Source organism: Petromyzon marinus, chromosome 74 (assembly GCF_048934315.1).
Source record: "Petromyzon marinus isolate PM22_M1 ecotype Great Lakes invasive population chromosome 74, UKy_Petmar_22M1.pri1.0, whole genome shotgun sequence".
NCBI classification, from domain to species: Eukaryota; Metazoa; Chordata; class Hyperoartia; order Petromyzontiformes; family Petromyzontidae; genus Petromyzon; species Petromyzon marinus.
The window spans coordinates 9,870,270-9,890,655 of record NC_133740.1 but is presented as its reverse complement, the minus strand read 5'-3'; the positions used below and the strand labels follow the sequence as shown (position 1 = coordinate 9,890,655).

The 20,386-nt window shown below is 51.2% G+C and overlaps 1 protein-coding gene across 4 annotated transcripts in view; it reads left to right on the top strand.

The window, feature by feature from the left end:
• Nucleotides 1–757: 757 nt before the first annotated feature.
• The window catches only part of COMMD2 (COMM domain containing 2), a 29,052-nt gene continuing 9,423 nt past the window's right edge, over nucleotides 758–20,386 (top strand). Inside the window, exons 1-5 of one of the 4 annotated variants that reach the window (XM_076056243.1) lie at nucleotides 758–991; nucleotides 2,898–3,001; nucleotides 6,561–6,650; nucleotides 13,152–13,232; nucleotides 19,370–19,452. In XM_076056243.1, coding sequence (XP_075912358.1) covers nucleotides 6,584–6,650; nucleotides 13,152–13,232; nucleotides 19,370–19,452 — 231 coding nt within the window. In that variant the 5' untranslated portion in view covers nucleotides 758–991; nucleotides 2,898–3,001; nucleotides 6,561–6,583. Of the gene's footprint in view, nucleotides 1,093–2,875; nucleotides 3,002–6,560; nucleotides 6,651–13,151; nucleotides 13,233–19,369; nucleotides 19,453–20,386 lie in introns of all 4 variants that reach the window. The other 3 variants (XM_076056242.1, XM_032979588.2, XM_032979587.2) reach the window with 3 other exon arrangements.

Here is a 20,386-nt window from a genome sequence, read left to right as displayed (position 1 = left end):
GTGTTGTGGCCGAAACGTCGTGATTTTTTTTGTTATTTTATCTTCACCTACGTGGTGACTTTACCCAATAGAACCAAAGAGTACAGTTCATAATTTGATGGTATCACGTGGTAATGCTCCATCACGTGTTTTAAATCGATTACACAGTGAATATTGAACTGAAGCTTGACTTAAAATTTTTTTTAATCGCAAATCAAATCGCAATATCTGTCAGAAAAATCGCAATTTAATATTTTCATCAAATCGTTCAGTCCTCGTTTAGAGACCACGTGATGGGGGCTAGTGGTGGGGGGGGTATCGACACCACGTGATGGGGGCTAGTGGGGGGATGTGGTGGGGGGGGGGGTATCGACACCACGTGATGGGGGCTAGTGGGGGGATGTGGGGGGGGTATCGACACCACGTGATGGGGGCTAGTGGGGGGATGTGGTGGGCGGGTATCGACACCACGTGGTGGGGGCTAGTTGGGGGATGTGGTGGGGGGTATCGACACCACGTGATGGGGGCTAGTGGGGGGGGTATCGACACTACGTGATGGGGGCTAGTGGGGGGGGGTATCGACACCACGTGATGGTGGCTAGTGGAGGGATTTGGGGGGGGGTATCGACACCACGTGATGGGGGCTAGTGGGGGGATGTGGGGGGGGGTATCGGCACCACGTGATGGGGGCTAGTGGGGGGATGTGGGGGGGGTATCGACACCACGTGATGGGAGCTAGTGGGGGGGGGGGTGTTTTGGGGGGGGGGGGACGACAGCGACCACGTGACAGAGACCAAACCGGATATCCGTTTGGGCCGGCGCAGATGGCGGAAGTGACTCGCAGCTGTCAAAGTTTCAAAATCGCTCCTCCGTTATTTCATTTGATTCGATTATAAAACAATAACAGCAACAACAACAACAGCTATTACTGTTGTTATAACGACCTCCTCTGTCTTGCGTGCGTGTGGTTTTTGTTGTTGTTTACACAGCGATTACTTACTCGGAGCTAACGGTAAGAAGAACCCCGTTGTGTGCGTGTGCGCGCAGTAAATCATCTCCACTGGGGAGACAAAGGCGGCCGGGCGTGGTGCTGCTGGTCACAACACCCCCTCCGTGTCCCCTCTGTGTGTACCACAGTTGCCGGTAGCCTTCGTAGGGTGCTGCTCGCTAGCAGCACTTGCCCCGACAGCCTGTTAGAGGCTACACGGGGGAGCTTTGCCTGTGTAGCGCTGCTATCCACTAACAGCACTTGCCCCTACTGTCTGATAGAGGGTACACGGGGGAGCTTTGTGTGTGAGCTGCTCGCTAACAGCACTTGCCCTTACTGTCTGTTAGAGGCTACACGGGGGATCTTTGCCTGTGTGTGAGCTGCTCGCTAACAGCACTTGCCCCTACAGTCTGTTAGAGGCTACACGGGGGAGCTTTGTCTGTGTGTGAGCTGCTCGCTAACAGCACTTGCCCCTACAGTCTGTTAGAGGCTACACGGGGGAGCTTTTTACTATTTTGCACGCTTTCATTTAACTCACTCTGTGTTATTGTAGTATCCTCAAATCTTGTAATTCAACGTTAACCCTCTTCCCAATGTGCTATCGACTGCAAACTTGGTATACTGATGAACCACACTGATGACAATACGATATTCTACCATTAAACATAAAATGAATACTTTATTAAACAATCTTTTTTTTACACGTAAGATGTTTCGGCTTGGCCCTTAATTGTCCACGCTCAACTCACGTTGGCTGTAATTGCCCACGGTCCCCTTACGTTGTCGCAAGCTTCGGGGCAACCTTCCAGGAGTCTTCCATTACTAGTACGGTACATTTTATAAAAGCGTGTTCTTTAAAAAAAGTTTTAAAAAATAATTTTCTGGACGACTTTGCTGTTTTTCCCCCATCTGTGGTCTTCTCCGAACATAGATGGACTCGTCCATCTGTTCTTCTCCAAACATAGATGGACTCGTCCATCTGTGTTCTTTTCCGAACATATATGGACTCGTCCAACATAGATGGACTCGTCCATCTGTGTTCTTTTCCGAACATAGATGGACTCGTCCATCTGTGTTCTTTTCCGAACATAGATGGACTCGTCCATCTGTGTTCTTTTCCGAACATAGATGGACTCGTCCATATGTGTTCTTTTCCGAACATAGATGGACTCGTCCATCTGTGTTCTTCTCCGAACATAGATGGACTCGTCCATCTGTGTTCTTTTCCTAACATAGATGGAATCGCCCATCTGTGTTCTTTTCCGAACATAGATGGACTCGTCCATCTAAACAAACTGTCAAATCGCTGTCCGTGGTGCTAACGCTTAAAAATAAATCTTCCCGTTCGTTTTCACACCTGACGATGACTGCTTGTGTTGCAGTCGAAACGTCGTGAGAATTTTATTGCTTTATATAGTATTATTTTATTGTTTCCCTTCTACGTGGTGACTTTACCGAAAGAACCAAGAATATAAATTTTGATTTAAAGCTTTCGTGACTGCAGTAATTCATATTCTTAGTTTTTTCGGTAAAGTCACGTTGAAGAGAAACAACAAAATAATAAAATATATATAAAACAATAAAAAATTCTCACGACGTTTCGACCATAACTCAAACGGTCATCTTCAGGTGTGTGAAGATGACCGTTTGAGTTATGGTCGAAACGTCGTGAGAATTTTTTATTGTTTTATATATATTTTATTATTTTGTTGTTTCTCTTCAACGTGACTTTACCGAAAAAACTAAGAATATAAAAACCAAGAATATGTTTATTCTCGTTCATGTTTTTGTGTTTTTGTTGCGGTTGGCCAAGAGTCAAGAGCCGCGTGGTTATACCGAACTAGCTGTTACTACACGGCTTCGCCCGGGACTTGGATTCACCACGCCCGGCCGCCTTTGTCTCCCCAGTGGCGATGTTCACACACCACAGCAGTTACTCGTTTGAGGCTGAGTCGACCTAGGGCAGGCCCACGACCGGTTGAAGTGATCGTCACCGGTGTTGGCCGTGAGCGGGAACCGAACTCGGGTCGCCGGGTTCGTAGCGCGGCGTAGCGCTAACCGCTACACACACACAGACACACACACACAGATACACACACCCACGTATACACACACACAGATACACACACAGATAGACACAGACAGATACACACAGACAGATACACACAGACAGATACACACACAGACACACAGATACACACACAGACACACTCACAGATACACACACAGACACACTCACAGATACACACACAGAGATACACACACAGATACACACAGACAGATACACACACAGACACACAGATACACACACAGACACACACACAGACACACAGATACACACACAGACACACACACAGACACACAGATACACACACAGACACACACACAGATACACACAGACAGATACACACAGACAGATACACACACAGACACACAGATACACACACAGACACACACTCACAGATACACACACACAGAGATACACACACACCCAGATACACACACACACACAGGTACACACACAGATACACACAAATACACACAGATACACACACACACACGGATACACAGATACACACACACAGATACACACACACAGATACACACACACAGATACACCCACGTATACACACACACAGATACACACACAGACACACACAGATATTCACACACACGCACAGATACACAGACAGATACACACACCCACGTATACACAGACACACACACAGATACACACACACAGACACACACAGACACCCACACACACAGATACACACAGATACACACACACAGATACACACAGACACACACACCCACGTATACACACACACACAGATACACACACACCCACACACACAGACAGATACACACACAGACAGCGTGCTAACCACTACGCTACCGCTCCCCCCACACACACAGTGACACACAGTGACACACAGATACACACACAGATACACACACACACACCCACGTATACACACACACAGATACACACACACCCACACACACAGACAGATACACAGACAGACAGCACGCTAACCACTACACTACAATGCGTTACGCTTCCACATGCGCGGGTCACGTGACAGATTTGACGTCACAGCTCACTTGCCGTGCAAAAAATAGATGCATTATTGAGTTCCCCCTACCTCGAAAAAAAACCACAAAAGTATATTTTAATTGTATTTTAATAATTTGTGCATGGTGTACACTCTGGAAAGTACCCACATGGCAAATTTCAAGTTTGTTGCATGTCGGGAAGTACGCTAAACATTTTGAACAGACAGACACATTCACAACTCTGCCGTTTATATATATGGAGATAAGTAATATTAACAAAAACACTTTTTTTTTAAACACGCTTTAATGAAATGTACCGTGCTAGTAATGTAAGAACTCCACGACTCCAGTAAGTGGCCCCGAAGCTTTCCACGCAACGTAAGGGGCAATTACACCCAAGCCGAAACATGACATAATAAAAAAATATGTTTTAACACGTAGAAGGCTTTCGCGACCAATGTTATTCATAATAAAGGGTTTTTTTTTAGTTAGATCGCGTTATTTATAAATGTGTCGTAACCCTCCACCACCCGACACGGCCAATCGGCAAAAATAAAGTGTCACGTTGACAAAAGACAAAAATAGTTCACTACTTTAGCCCCATACCGGTGGTGTGTTGAAGAGTGAATCCACAACATTCACAGTTTGAGTAGTTCGACGTTTCGCTGGTAATTACATCCAGCATCATCGGGCTGGATGTAATGTTATTACCAGCGAAACGTCATATTCAGACTGTAAATGTTGTGGATTCACTCTTCAACACACCGGTGGGCTAAAGTAGTGAACTCATTTGTCTTTTGTCAACGTGACACATTATTTTGCTGATTGGCCGTGTCGGGTGGTGGAGGGTTACGACACATTTATAAATAACGCGATCTAACCTAAAAACCTTTATTATGAATAAAAAAGAATGTTTAATTTGTTTTATGATAGAATATCGTATTGTCATCAGTGTTACATCAGTATACCAAGTTTTGCAGTCGATAGCACATTGGGATGTGGGTTACAATTGAGTTACAAGATTTGACGATACATCAACAACGGACAGAGTGAGTTAATAGAAAGCGTGTAAAAAGATTATTAGGAAATATTTTACTATTTTTTATGATAGAATCTCGTATTGTCATCAGTGTGACATCAGTATACCAAGTTTTGCAGTCGATAGCACATTGGGAAGTGAGTTACAATCGAGTTACAAGATTTGACGATACATCAACAACAACAATAGACAGTGAGTTAATAGAAAGCGTGTAAAAAGATTGTTGAAACATTTTTAATGATAGAATATCGTATTGTCATCAGTGTGACATCAGTATACCAAGTTTGCAGTCGCTAGCACATTGGGAAGTGGGTTACAATCGAGTTACAAGATTTGACGATACAACAACAACAACGGACAGAGTTAATAGAAAGCATGTAAAAAAGATTGTTGAAACTTATATTTTTAATGAAAGAATATCGTATTGTCATCGGTGTGTGACATCAGTGTACCGAGTTTTGCAGTCGCTAGCACATTGGGAAGTGAGTTTCAATCGAGTTACAAGATTAGAGGATACATCAACAACATCAACAACGGACAGAGTTAATAGAAAGCGTGTAAAGAGATTGTTGAAACATATTTTCAATGAAAGAATATCATATTGTCATCGGCGTGTTTCATCAGTATACCAAGTTTTGCAGTCGATAGCGCATTGGGAAGTGGGTTTCAATCGAGTTACAAGATTTATGGAGACGACAACAACAACAGAGTGAGTTAATAGAAAGCGTGTAAAAAGATTATTAGGAAATATTTTACTATTTTTTATGATAGAATATCGTACTGTCATCAGTGTGACATCAGTATACCAAGTTTTGCAATCGATAGCACATTGGGAAGTGAGTTACAATCGAGTTACAAGATTTGACGATACATCAACAACAACAACAGACAGTGAGTTAATAGAAAGCGTGTATAAAAGATTGTTGAAACTTATATTTTTAATGAAAGAATATCGTATTGTCATCGGTGTGTGACATCAGTGTACCGAGTTTTGCAGTCGCTAGCACATTGGGAAGTGGGTTACAATCGAGTTACAAGATTAGAGGATACATCAAAAACATCAACAACAGACAGTGAGTTAATAGAAAGCGTGTAAAGAGATTGTTGAAACTTATATTTTCAATGAAAGAATATCGTATTGTCATCAGTGTTTCATCAGTATACCAAGTGTTGCAGTCGATGCCACATTGGGAAGTGGGTTTGAATCGAGTTACAAGATTTGAGGAGACATCAACAACATCAACAACGGACAGAGTTAATAGAAAGCGTGTAAAAAGATTGTTGAAACTTATATTTTCAATGAAAGACTATCGTATTGTCATCAGTGTTTCATCAGTGTACCAAGTGTTGCAGTCGATGCCACATTGGGAAGTGGGTTTGAATCGAGTTACAAGATTAGAGGATACATCAACAACAACAACAACAACAGACGGAGTGAGTGAAATAAAATGTCGACAATCCCAGTGGCTCACTGTCCCTCGTGTGTCATCGCAGTCGCCGTGGAAGCGTCCGAGAAGATGCTGGTGCTGCTGTCGGAGGAGCACAAGGAGCACGTGTCTCTCCTGGCACGCCTCCAGACGGAGGGTGAGTGTGACGAGGTGTGTGACGAGGTGTGTGTGTGTGACGAGGTGTGAGAGGAGCACAAGGAGCACGTGTCTCTCCTGGCACGCCTCCAGACGGAGGGTGAGTGTGACGAGGTGTGTGTGACGAGGTGTGTGAGAGTGTGACGAGGTGTGAGAGGAGCACAAGGAGCACGTGTCTCTCCTGGCACGCCTCCAGACGGAGGGTGAGTGTGACGAGGTGTGTGACGAGGTGTGTGTGACGAGGTGTGAGAGAGTGTGACGAGGTGTGAGAGGAGCACAAGGAGCACGTGTCTCTCCTGGCACGCCTCCAGACAGAGGGTGAGTGACGAGGTGTGTGACGAGGTGTGTGACGAGGTGTGAGAGGAGCACAAGGAGCACGTGTCTCTCCTGGCATGCCTCCAGACAGAGGGTGAGTGTGACGAGGTGCGTGACGAGGTGTGTGTGACGAGGTGTGAGAGAGTGTGACGAGGTGTGAGAGGAGCACAAGGAGCACGTGTCTCTCCTGGCACGCCTCAAGACGGAGGGTGAGTGTGACGAGGTGTGTGACGAGGTGTGACGAGGTGTGAGAGAGTGTGACGAGGTGTGACGAGGTGTGTGTGACGAGGTGTGTGTGAGGAGGTGTGAGAGGAGCACAAGGAGCACGTGTCTCTCCTGGCACGCCTGCAGACGGAGGGTGAGTGTGACGAGGTGGATGTGACGAGGTGTGTGTGACGAGGTGTGTGTGACGAGGTGTGTGACGAGGTGTGTGTGTGTGACGAGGTGTGAGAGGAGCACGAGGAGCACGTGTCTCTACTGGCACGCCTCCAGAGGGTGAGTGTGACGAGGTGGATGTGACGAGGTGTGTGTGTGTGACGAGGTGTGTGTGACGAGGTGTGTGTGTGTGACGAGGTGTGTGTGACGAGGTGTGTGTGACGAGGTGTGTGTGACGAGGTGGGTGTGACGAGGTGTGTGAGGAGCACAAGGAGAACGTGTCTCTCCTGGCACGCCTCCAGACGGAGGGTGAGTGTGACGAGGTGTGTGACGAGGTGTGTGTGACGAGGTGTGTGTGACGAGGTGGGTGTGACGAGGTGTGTGTGTGTGTGACGAGGTGTGTGACGAGGTGTTAGAGAGTGTGACGAGGTGTGTGACGAGGTGTTAGAGAGTGTGACGAGGTGTGAGAGGGTGTGACGAGGTGTGAGAGGGTGTGACGAGGTGTGAGAGGGTGTGACGAGGTGTGAGAGAGTGTGACGAGGTGTTAGAGTGTAACGAGGTGTTAGAGCGTGTGACGAGGTGTTAGATGGTGTGACGAGGTGTGAGAGGGTGTGATGAGGTGTGAGAGGGTGTGACGAGGTGTGAGAGAGTGCGACGAGGTGTGAGAGGGTGTGACGAGGTGTGAGAGGGTATGACGAGGTGTGAGAGAGTGTGACGAGGTGTTAGAGTGTAACGAGGTGTTAGAGCGTGTGACGAGGTGTTAGAGGGTGTGACGAGGTGTGAGAGGGTGTGACGAGGTGTGAGAGAGTGTGACGAGGTGTGAGAGAGTGTGACGAGGTGTTAGAGGGTGTGACGAGGTGAGAGAGAGTGACGAGGTGTGAGAGGGTGTGACGAGGTGTGAGAGAGTGTGACGAGGTGTGAGAGAGTGTGACGAGGTGTCAGAGGGTGTGACGAGGTGAGTGTGACGAGGTGTGAGAGGGTGTGACGAGGTGTGAGAGATTGTGACGAGGTGTGAGAGATTGTGACGAGGTGTGAGAGGGTGTGACGAGGTGTGAGAGAGTGTGACGAGGTGTGAGAGAGTGTGACGAGGTGTGAGAGAGTGTGACGAGGTGTTAGAGAGTGTGACGAGGTGTGAGAGGGTGTGACGAGGTGTGAGAGGGTGTGACGAGGTGTGAGAGAGTGTGACGAGGTGTTAGAGAGTGTGACGAGGTGTGAGAGGGTGTGACGAGGTGTTAGAGAGTGTGACGAGGTGTGAGAGCGTGTGACGAGGTGTTAGAGGGTGTGACGAGGTGTGCGATGGTGTGACGAGGTGTGAGAGGGTGTGACGAGGTGTGAGAGAGTGCGACGAGGTGTGAGAGGGTGTGACGAGGTGTGAGAGGGTATGACGAGGTGTGAGAGAGTGTGACGAGGTGTTAGAGTGTAACGAGGGGTTAGAGCGTGTGACGAGGTGTTAGAGGGTGTGACGAGGTGTGAGAGGGTGGGACGAGGTGTGAGAGAGTGTGACGAGGTGTGAGAGGGTGTGACGAGGTGTGAGAGAGTGTGACGAGGTGTGAGAGAGTGTGACGAGGTGTTAGAGGGTGTGACGAGGTGAGAGAGAGTGACGAGGTGTGAGAGGGTGTGACGAGGTGTGAGAGAGTGTGACGAGGTGTGAGAGGGTGTGACGAGGTGAGTGTGACGAGGTGTGAGAGGGTGTGACGAGGTGTGAGAGATTGTGACGAGGTGTGAGAGGGTGTGACGAGGTGTGAGAGAGTGCGACGAGGTGTGAGAGAGTGCGACGAGGTGTGAGAGGGTGTGACGAGGTGTGAGAGGGTATGACGAGGTGTGAGAGAGTGTGACGAGGTGTTAGAGTGTAACGAGGTGTTAGAGCGTGTGACGGGGTGTTAGAGGGTGTGACGAGGTGTGAGAGGGTGTGACGAGGTGTGAGAGAGTGTGACGAGGTGTGAGAGGGTGTGACGAGGTGTGAGAGAGTGTGACGAGGTGTGAGAGAGTGTGACGAGGTGTTAGAGAGAGTGACGAGGTGTGAGAGGGTGTGACGAGGTGTGAGAGAGTGTGACGAGGTGAGTGTGACGAGGTGTGAGAGGGTGTGACGAGGTGTGAGAGATTGTGACGAGGTGTGAGAGGGTGTGACGAGGTGTGAGAGATTGTGACAAGGTGTGAGAGGGTGTGACGAGGTGTGAGAGAGTGTGACGAGGTGTGAGAGAGTGTGACGAGGTGTTAGAGGGTGTGACGAGGTGTGAGAGATTGTGACAAGGTGTGAGAGGGTGTGACGAGGTGTGAGAGAGTGTGACGAGGTGTGAGAGAGTGTGACGAGGTGTTAGAGGGTGTGACGAGGTGTGAGAGAGTGTGACGAGGTGTTAGAGGGTGTGACGAGGTGAGAGAGAGTGACGAGGTGTGAGAGGGTGTGACGAGGTGTGAGAGAGTGTGACTAGGTGTTAGAGAGTGACGAGGTGTAAGAGAGTGTGACGAGGTGTGAGAGGGTGTGACGAGGTGTGAGATGGTGTGACGAGGTGTGAGAGAGTGCGACGAGGTGTGAGAGGGTGTGACGAGGTGTGAGAGAGTGTGACGAGGTGTGAGAGAGTGTGACGAGGTGTTAGAGAGTGTGACGAGGTGTGAGAGAGAGTGACGAGGTGTGAGAGAGTGTGACGAGGTGTGAGAGGGTGTGACGAGGTGAGTGTGACGAGGTGTGAGAGAGTGTGACGAGGTGTGAGAGAGTGTGACGAGGTGTGAGAGAGTGTGACGAGGTGTGAGAGAGTGTGACGAGGTGTGAGATAGTGTGACGAGGTGTGAGAGAGTGTGACAAGGTGTGAGAGAGTGTGACGAGGTGAGAGAGAGTGTGACGAGGTGAGAGAGAGTGTGACAAGGTGTGAGAGAGTGTGACGAGGTGAGAGTGTGACGAGGTGTGAGAGAGTGTGACGACTTGTGAGAGAGTGTGACGAGGTGTTAGAGGGCGTGACGAGGTGTGAGAGAGTGTGACGAGGTGTGAGAGAGTGTAACGAGGTGTGGGAGAGTGTGACGAGGTGTGGGAGAGTGTGACGAGGTGTGAGAGAGTGTGACGAGGTGAGTGCGACGAGGTGAGTGTGACGAGGTGTGAGAGAGTGTGACGAGATGTGAGAGAGTGTGACGAGGTTTGAGAGTGTGACGAGGTGTGAGAGAGTGTGACGAGGTGAGTGCGACGAGGTGTGAGAGAGTGTGACGAGGTGAGAGAGAGTGTGACGAGGTGTGAGAGAGTGTGACGAGGTGAGAGAGAGTGTGACGAGGTGTGAGAGAGTGTGACGAGGTGAGTGGGACGAGGTGTGAGAGATTGTGACGAGGTGTTAGAGGGCGTGACGAGGTGTGAGAGAGTGTGACGAGGTGTGTGAGGAGCACAAGGAGAACGTGTCTCTCCTCGCACGCCTCCAGACCGATGGTGAGTGTTGTGTGTGTGACGAGGTGAGTGTTGTGTGTGACGAGGTGAGAGAGCGTGTGACGAGGTGAGTGTTGTGTGTGTTACGAGGTGAGTGTTGTGTGTGTGCCGAGGTCAGTGTGAGAGGGAGTGATGGGTGAGTTACTAGGTGTGTGTGTGACGTGGTGTGTGTGAAGCCTTGAATAGCTGTACCGGAGGAATTTCCCTCCGGTACAGATACAATGGGAGGCTGATTGATGCCCGGGTGCGGTCAAGGGATGGCCTCCCTATTGCTCAACCACGTTATGTATGACGATGATCTGGTAATTGCTGCTCACTCAGAGGAAGAGGTGGAGGTGCTGCTGCTGAACCTGGAGCTTGCCACTAAGAGGTGGGGCCTTACCATCAGCCCCACCAAAACCTAAGCACCTGCCTGGGTATTTTGTACCATCGGGCACTCCACCCCCACAACTCACAATTGGTGATGGCGCAGTTGTGGAGAGAGTGGAGAGTTTCCCATACCTGGGCGGTGTGCTTATGACCGGCTCTGGTTTGACAGTAGAGGTCTCACTCGGAATCAGTCGAGCGGCAATATCTTTTCATAGGTTGCGTAACGCTGTGTGGAAGCTACCTGGTCTGTCGCTCCACATGAAGCTTCGGGTCTTCTCGGCCACAGTCATGCCCTCCCTTCTCTACGCTTGCGAAACGTGGACCCCCCTAATGGAGCATCTTCGCCGGTTAGAAACATTTAGGCTGGCCTGCCTATGATCCATCCTGGGTTTAACCAGGCTGGATTGTGTGAGGAGCTCACAAATTCTTGCAAGATCTGGGCAAGGTCCCATCAGTGAGCTCCTCCGGCAGGCAAGGCTGCGTTGGCTGGGTCATGTAGCCCGCATGCCCAGCCACCGCATGCTTAAACAGCTTCTGTTCGGCCGGATCGAGGGGGCTAAACGGGCGCGGCACGGGCTAGAGAAGAGATGGAGTGATGTGGTACAGGAGGACGTGGAGCTGAGTGGACTTGCCGATGACTGGTACCAGCGGTGTCAAGATCGGCCTCTGTGGAGGAGGCTCGTGAAGGACGCTACTGGGCAGTTGGAGGCAGTCGCCCTCCAACAACAACGGAGGGCGGAGGAGCGACGCTCACAACAACGAGCGGGGCGCCGGGTGGCTAAAGCACAGCAGGTTGGCACAGTAGGGGGCACAGGTGGTGCATCAGCCAGTCATCTCAGTCAGTCGACCCGTGGCACCTGGGTCTGCCCCGTGACCTCCTGCCAGCGGGCGTTCGACACTTCACGTGGCCTCAGGGTGCACATGGCCTGGCACAAGCGTCGTGCTGACTTCACCGCCACTTAGTGGCGAATGGCGGTTGTTGTTGTTCTTGTTGTGTGAGAGTGATGAGGTGTGTGATGAGGTGTGTGTGCGATGGGGAGCGGTGGCGCAGCGGTTAGTGCTACGCTGCGCTATGAACCCGGAGACCCAAGTTCGATTCCCGCTCACGGCCAACACCGCCAGTGACGATTATCTGAACCGGTCCCGGGCCTCCCCTAGGTCGACTCAGCCTCAAATGAGTTACCCGGTGCTGTGTTGTGTAGTAAAACATCGCCACTGGGGAGACAAAGGCGGCCGGGCGTGGTGCTGGCCACCCACCCCCTCTGTGTGTGCTCACAGTGCCGGTAGCCTTCACAGGGTGCTGCTGCTACTCGCTAACAGCACTTGCCCCTATAGCCTGTTAGAGGCTACACGGGGGAGCTTTGTGTGTGAGCAGCTCGCTAACAGCACTTGCCCCTACTGTCTGTGAGAGGCTACACGGGGGAGCTTTGTCTGTGTGTGAGCTGCTACCCACTAACAGCACTTGCCCCTACTGTCTGTGAGAGGCTACACGGGGGAACTTTGTCTGTGTGAGCTGCTAGCCACTAACAGCACTTGCCCCTACAGCCTGTGAGAGGCTACACGGGGGATCTTTGTCTGTGTCTGTGTGTGTGGTGCGAGCTAACAGCACTTGGCCCTACAGCCTGTTAGAGGCTACACGGGGGATCTTTGTCTGTGTCTTTGTGTGAGCTGCTCGCTAACAGCACTTGCCCCTACAGCCTGTGAGAGGCTACACGGAGGAGCTTTGTCTGTGTGTGAGCTACTCGCTAACAGCACTTGCCCCTACAGTCTCTTAGAGGCTACACGGGGGAGCTTTGTCTGTGTCTGTGTGTGAGCTGCTCGCTAACAGCACTTGCCCCTACAGCCTGTGAGAGGCTACACGGGGGATCTTTGTCTGTGTCTGTGTGTGTGGTGCGAGCTAACAGCACTTGGCCCTACAGCCTGTTAGAGGCTACACGGGGGATCTTTGTCTGTGTCTTTGTGTGAGCTACTCGCTAACAGCACTTGCCCCTGCAGTCTGTGAGAGGCTACACGGGGTTGCTTTGTCTGTGTGCCCGGCAGTGTCCCTCGAGTTGCTCCGCGTGGCTGTGGAGTTCCTGCGGGGCGGAGTGAAGACTCCTCGCAAATACGAGAGTGCAGCCCGTGAGACCCCCACCTCGTCACACACCACCTCGTCACACACATACCACCTCGTCACACACACCACCTCGTCACACACACCACCTCGTCACACACACCACCTCGTCACACACACACCACCTCGTCACACACACCACCTCGTCACACACACCACCTCGTCACACACACACACCACCTCGTCACACACACCACCTCGTCACACACACCACCTCGTCACACACACACCACCTCGTCACACACACCACCTCGTCACACACACCACCTCGCCACACACACACCACCTCGTCACACACCACCTCGTCACACACACACCACCTCGTCACACACACCACCTCGTCACACACACCACCTCGTCACACACACCACCTCGTCACACACACACCACCTCGTCACACACCACCTCGTCACACACACCACCTCGTCACACACACACCACCTCGTCACACACACATACACCACCTCATCACACACCACCTCGTCACACACACACCATCTCGTCACACACACCACCTCGTAACACACGCACACACACCACCTCGTCACGCACACACCACCTCGTTACACACACACACTACCTCGTCACACACACACCACCTCGTCACACAAACCACCTTGTAACACACGCACACACACACCACCTCGTCACACACACACCACCTCATCACACACATCACCTCGTCATACACCACCTCGTCACACAAACCACCTCGTCACACACACACACCACCTCGTCACACACACACCACCTCGTCACACACCCACACCACCTCGTCATGCGCACACACACTACCTCGTCACACACACCACCTCGTTACACACAGACACCATCTCGTCACATACCACCTCGTAACACACGCACACACACACACCACCTCGTCACGCGCACACACCACCTCGTCACACACACCACGTCATCACACACCACCTCGTAACACGCACACATCACCTCGTCACGCGCACACATCACCTCGTCACGCGCACACACCACCTGGTCACACATACACACCACCTCGTCACACACACACCACCTCGTTACACACACACCACCTCGTCACCTCTGGGCACATGTCTCGCTGCACCTCTTCGCGCCTCTCTCATCACCGCCTCTTCGTAAACACCTCCACGTCCGCTAATGTCTCTCACCTCTTCGTAAACACCTCCACGTCCGCTGATGTCTCTCACCTCTTTGTAAACACCTCCACGTCCGCTAATGTCTCTCACCTCTTCGTAGACACCTCCACGTCCGCTAATGTCTCTCACCTCTTTGTAAACACCTCCACGTCCGCTAATGTCTCTCTCACCTCTTCGTAAACACCTCCACGTCCGCTAATGTCTCTCACCTCTTTGTAAACACCTCCACGTCGGCTAATGTCTCTCCCTCTCACCTCTTCGTAAACACCTCCACGTCCGCTAATGTCTCTCACCTCTTCGTAAACACCTCCACATCCGCTAATGTCTCTCACCTCTTCGTAAACACCTCCACGTCCACTAATGTCTCTCACCTCTTTGTAAACACCTCCACGTCCGCTAATGTCTCTCTCACCTCTTCGTAAACACCTCCACGTCCGCTAATGTCTCTCACCTCTTCGTAAACACCTCCACGTCCGCTAATGTCTCTCACCTCTTCGTAAACACCTCCACGTCCGCTAATGTCTCTCTCACCTCTTCGTAAACACCTCCACGTCCGCTAATGTCTCTCTCACCTCTTCGTAAACACCTCCATGTCCGCTAATGTCTCTCTCACCTCTTCGTAAACACCTCCACGTCCGCTAATGTCTCTCACCTCTTCGTAAACACCTCCACTAATGTCTCTCACCTCTTCGTAAACACCTCCACGTCTGCTAATGTCTCTCTCACCTCTTCGTAAACACCTCCACGTCCGCTAATGTCTCTCTCACCTCTTCGTAAACACCTCCACGTCCGCTAATGTCTCTCTCTCTCACCTCTTTGTAAACACCTCCACATCCGCTAATGTCTCTCTCACCTCTTCGTAAACACCTCCACGTCCGCTAATGTCTCTCACCTCTTCGTAAACACCGCCACGTCCGCTAATGTCTCTCACCTCTTCGTAAACACCTCCACGTCCGCTGATGTCTCTCACCTCTTTGTAAACACCTCCACGTCCGCTGATGTCTCTGACCTCTTCGTAAACACCTCCACGTCCGCTAATGTCTCTCTCACCTCTTCGTAAACACCTCCACGTCCGCTAATGTCTCTCACCTCTTTGTAAACACCTCCACGTCTGCTAATGTCTCTCACCTCTTCGAAAACACCTCCACTAATGTCTCTCACCTCTTCGTAAACACCTCCACATCCGCTAATGTCTCTCTCTCACCTCTTCGTAAACACCTCCACGTCCGCTAATGTCTCTCACCTCTTTGTAAACACCTCCACGTCTGCTAATGTCTCTCTCACCTCTTCGTAAACACCGCCACGTCCGCTAATGTCTCTCACCTCTTCGTAAACACCTCCACGTCCGCTAATGTCTCTCACCTCTTCGTAAACAACTCCACGTCCGCTAATGTCTCTCTCACCTCTTCGTAAACACCTCCACGTCCGCTAATGTCTCTCTCACCTCTTCGTAAACACCTCCATGTCCGCTAATGTCTCTCTCACCTCTTCGTAAACACCTCCACGTCCGCTAATGTCTCGCTCACCTCTTCGTAAACACCTCCACGTCCGCTAATGTCTCTCTCTCTCACCTCTTTGTAAACACCTCCACGTCCGCTAATGTCTCTCTCACCTCTTCGTAAACACCTCCACGTCCGCTAATGTCTCTCTCACCTCTTCGTAAACACCTCCATGTCCGCTAATGTCTCTCTCACCTCTTCGTAAACACCTCCACGTCCGCTAATGTCTCTCACCTCTTCGTAAACACCTCCACTAATGTCTCTCACCTCTTCGTAAACACCTCCACGTCTGCTAATGTCTCTCTCACCTCTTCGTAAACTCCTCCACGTCCGCTAATGTCTCTCACCTCTTTGTAAACACCTCCACGTCCGCTAATGTCTCTCTCACCTCTTCGTAAACACCTCCACGTCCGCTAATGTCTCTCACCTCTTCGTAAACACCTCCACGTCCGCTAATGTCTCTCACCTCTTCGTAAACACCTCCACGTCCGCTAATGTCTCTCTCACCTCTTCGTAAACACCTCCACATCCGCTAATGTCTCTCTCACCTCTTCGTAAACACCTCCATGTCCGCTAATGTCTCTCTCACCTCTTCGTAAACACCTCCACGTCCGCTAATGTCTCTCACCTCTTCGTAAACACCTCCACTAATGTCTCTCACCTCTTCGTAAACACCTCCACGTCTGCTAATGTCTCTCTCACCTCTTCGTAAACACCTCCACGTCCGCTAATGTCTCTCTCACCTCTTCGTAAACACCTCCACGTCCGCTAATGTCTCTCTCTCTCACCTCTTTGTAAACACCTCCACATCCGCTAATGTCTCTCTCACCTCTTCGTAAACACCTCCACGTCCGCTAATGTCTCTCACCTCTTCGTAAACACCGCCACGTCCGCTAATGTCTCTCACCTCTTCGTAAACACCTCCACGTCCGCTAATGTCTCTCACCTCTTCGTAAACACCTCCACGTCCGCTGATGTCTCTCACCTCTTTGTAAACACCTCCACGTCCGCTAATGTCTCTCACCTCTTCGTAGACACCTCCACGTCCGCTAATGTCTCTCACCTCTTTGTAAACACCTCCACGTCCGCTAATGTCTCTCTCACCTCTTCGTAAACACCTCCACGTCCGCTAATGTCTCTCACCTCTTTGTAAACACCTCCACGTCTGCTAATGTCTCTCACCTCTTCGAAAACACCTCCACTAATGTCTCTCACCTCTTCGTAAACACCTCCACATCCGCTAATGTCTCTCTCTCACCTCTTCGTAAACACCTCCACGTCCGCTAATGTCTCTCACCTCTTTGTAAACACCTCCACGTCTGCTATTGTCTCTCTCACCTCTTCGTAAACACCGCCACGTCCGCTAATGTCTCTCACCTCTTCGTAAACACCTCCACGTCCGCTAATGTCTCTCACCTCTTCGTAAACAACTCCACGTCCGCTAATGTCTCTCTCACCTCTTCGTAAACACCTCCACGTCCGCTAATGTCTCTCTCACCTCTTCGTAAACACCTCCATGTCCGCTAATGTCTCTCTCACCTCTTCGTAAACACCTCCACGTCCGCTAATGTCTCGCTCACCTCTTCGTAAACACCTCCACGTCCGCTAATGTCTCTCTCTCTCACCTCTTTGTAAACACCTCCACGTCCGCTAATGTCTCTCTCACCTCTTCGTAAACACCTCCACGTCCGCTAATGTCTCTCTCACCTCTTCGTAAACACCTCCATGTCCGCTAATGTCTCTCTCACCTCTTCGTAAACACCTCCACGTCCGCTAATGTCTCTCACCTCTTCGTAAACACCTCCACTAATGTCTCTCACCTCTTCGTAAACACCTCCACGTCTGCTAATGTCTCTCTCACCTCTTCGTAAACACCTCCACGTCCGCTAATGTCTCGCTCACCTCTTCGTAAACACCTCCACGTCCGCTAATGTCTCTCTCTCTCACCTCTTTGTAAACACCTCCACGTCCGCTAATGTTTCTCTCACCTCTTCGTAAACACCTCCATGTCCGCTAATGTCTCTCTCACCTCTTCGTAAACACCTCCACGTCCGCTAATGTCTCTCACCTCTTCGTAAACACCTCCACTAATGTCTCTCACCTCTTCGTAAACACCTCCACGTCTGCTAATGTCTCTCACCTCTTCGTAAACACCTCCACGTCCGCTAATGTCTCGCTCACCTCTTCGTAAACACCTCCACGTCCGCTAATGTCTCTCTCACCTCTTTGTAAACACCTCCACGTCCGCTAATGTCTCTCTCACCTCTTCGTAAACACCTCCACGTCCGCTAATGTCTCTCTCTCACCTCTTCGTAAACACCGCCACGTCCGCTAATGTCTCTCACCTCTTCGTAAACACCTCTACGTCCGCTAATGTCTCTCACCTCTTCGTAAACACCTCCACGTCCGCTAATGTCTCTCTCACCTCTTTGTAAACACCTCCATGTCTCCTAACACGGCGACGGCGGAAGAGGTTGGGGTCAGGTTGGGGCGAGATTGGGGTCAGGTTGGGGTGAGGTTGGGGTCAGGTTGGGGCGAGATTGGGGTCAGGTTGGGGTCATGTTGGGGTCAGGTTGGGGTGAGGTTGGGGTCATGTTGGGGTCAGGTTAGGGTGAGGTTGGGGTCATGTTGGGGTCAGGTTGGGGTCAGACTGGGGTCAGGTTGGGGTCATGTTGGGGTCAGGTTGGGGTCAGGTTGGGGTGAGGTTGGGGTCAGACTGGGGTGAGGTTGGGGTGAGGTTGGGGTCATGTTGGGGTCAGATTGGGGTCAGGTTGGGGTCATGTTGAGGTCAGATTGGGGTCAGGTTGGGGTGAGGTTGGGGTCAGGTTGGGGTCAGGTTGGGGTCAGGTTGGGGTGAGGTTGGGGTCATGTTGGGGTCAGGTTGGGGTCAAACTGGGGTCAGGTTGGGGTCATGTTGGGGTCAGGTTGGGGTCAGGTTGGGGTGAGGTTGGGGTCAGACTGGGGTGAGGTTGGGGTCATGTTGGGGTCAGATTGGGGTCAGGTTGGGGTCATGTTGAGGTCAGATTGGGGTCAGGTTGGGGTGAGGTTGGGGTCAGGTTGGGGTCAGGTTGGGCTCAGGTTGGGGTGAGGTTGGGGTCAGACTGGGGTGAGGTTGGGGTCATGTTGGGGTCAGGTTGGGGTCATGTTGAGGTCAGATTGGGGTCAGGTTGGGGTGAGGTTGGGGTCAGGTTGGGGTCAGGTTGGGCTCAGGTTGTGGTGAGGTTGGGGTCAGACTGGGGTGAGGTTGGGGTCATGTTGGGGTCAGATTGGGGTCAGGTTGGGGTCATGTTGAGGTCAGATTGGGGTCAGGTTGGGGTGAGGTTGGGGTCAGGTTGGGGTCAGGTTGGGCTCAGGTTGGGGTGAGGTTGGGGTCAGACTGGGGTGAGGTTGGGGTCATGTTGGGGTCAGATTGGGGTCAGGTTGGGGTCAGGTTGGGGTCAGGTTGGGGTGAGGTTGGGGTCATGTTTGGGTCATGTTGGGGTCACCCCCCTCCTCCTCTCGCCTTTGCAGGCGTCCTGGGCGAGCCTGTGGAGGTGGTGCAGCGGGCGGTGGAGGGGCTGATGTACCTCCTGGCCGAAGCCTCCAGAATGGAGGTGTGGATGTTGGTGGGCGCCGTGGCCACCAACAACAACGTCAACAACAACAACAACAGCATCGTTGTCATCGTCGCCACCACCAACAACAACATAGTCATCATCATCGTCACCACCCCCAACAACAACAACGTCAACAACAACATCGTTGTCATCGTCGCCACCACCACCACCACCACCAACAACAACATAGTCATCATCATCGTCGCCACCCCCACCACCAACAACAACATAGTCATCATCATCGTCGCCACCCCCAACAACAACAACGTCAACAACAACATCGTTGTCATCGTCGCCACCACCAACAACAACATAGTCATCATCATCGTCGCCACCCCCAACAACAACAACGTCAACAACAACATCGTTGTCATCGTCGCCACCACCACCACCACCACCAACAACAACATAGTCATCATCATCGTCGCCACCCCCACCAACAACAACGTCAACAACAACAACAACGTCAACAACAACAACAACATCGTTGTCATCGCCGCCACCGCCGCCACTAAAAACAACATCGTCGTCGTCGTCATCGCCACCACCACCATCAACAACAACAATCACTGTCAACGTCACCACCATCGTCGTCACGATCATCACCATCATCATCACCATCACAACCATCATCTACAGCAGCATCATCATCACCATCACAACCATCATCACAATCATCATCTACAGCAGCATCATCACCATCACAATCATCATCTACAGCAGCATCATCACCATCACAATCATCATCTACAGCAGCATCATCACCATCACAACCATCATCTACAGCAGCAGCATCATCACCATCACAACCATCATCTACAGCAGCATTATCACCATCACAATCATCATCTACAGCAGCATCATCACAATCATCATCTACAGCAGCATCATCACCATCACAATCATCATCTACAGCATCATCATCACCATC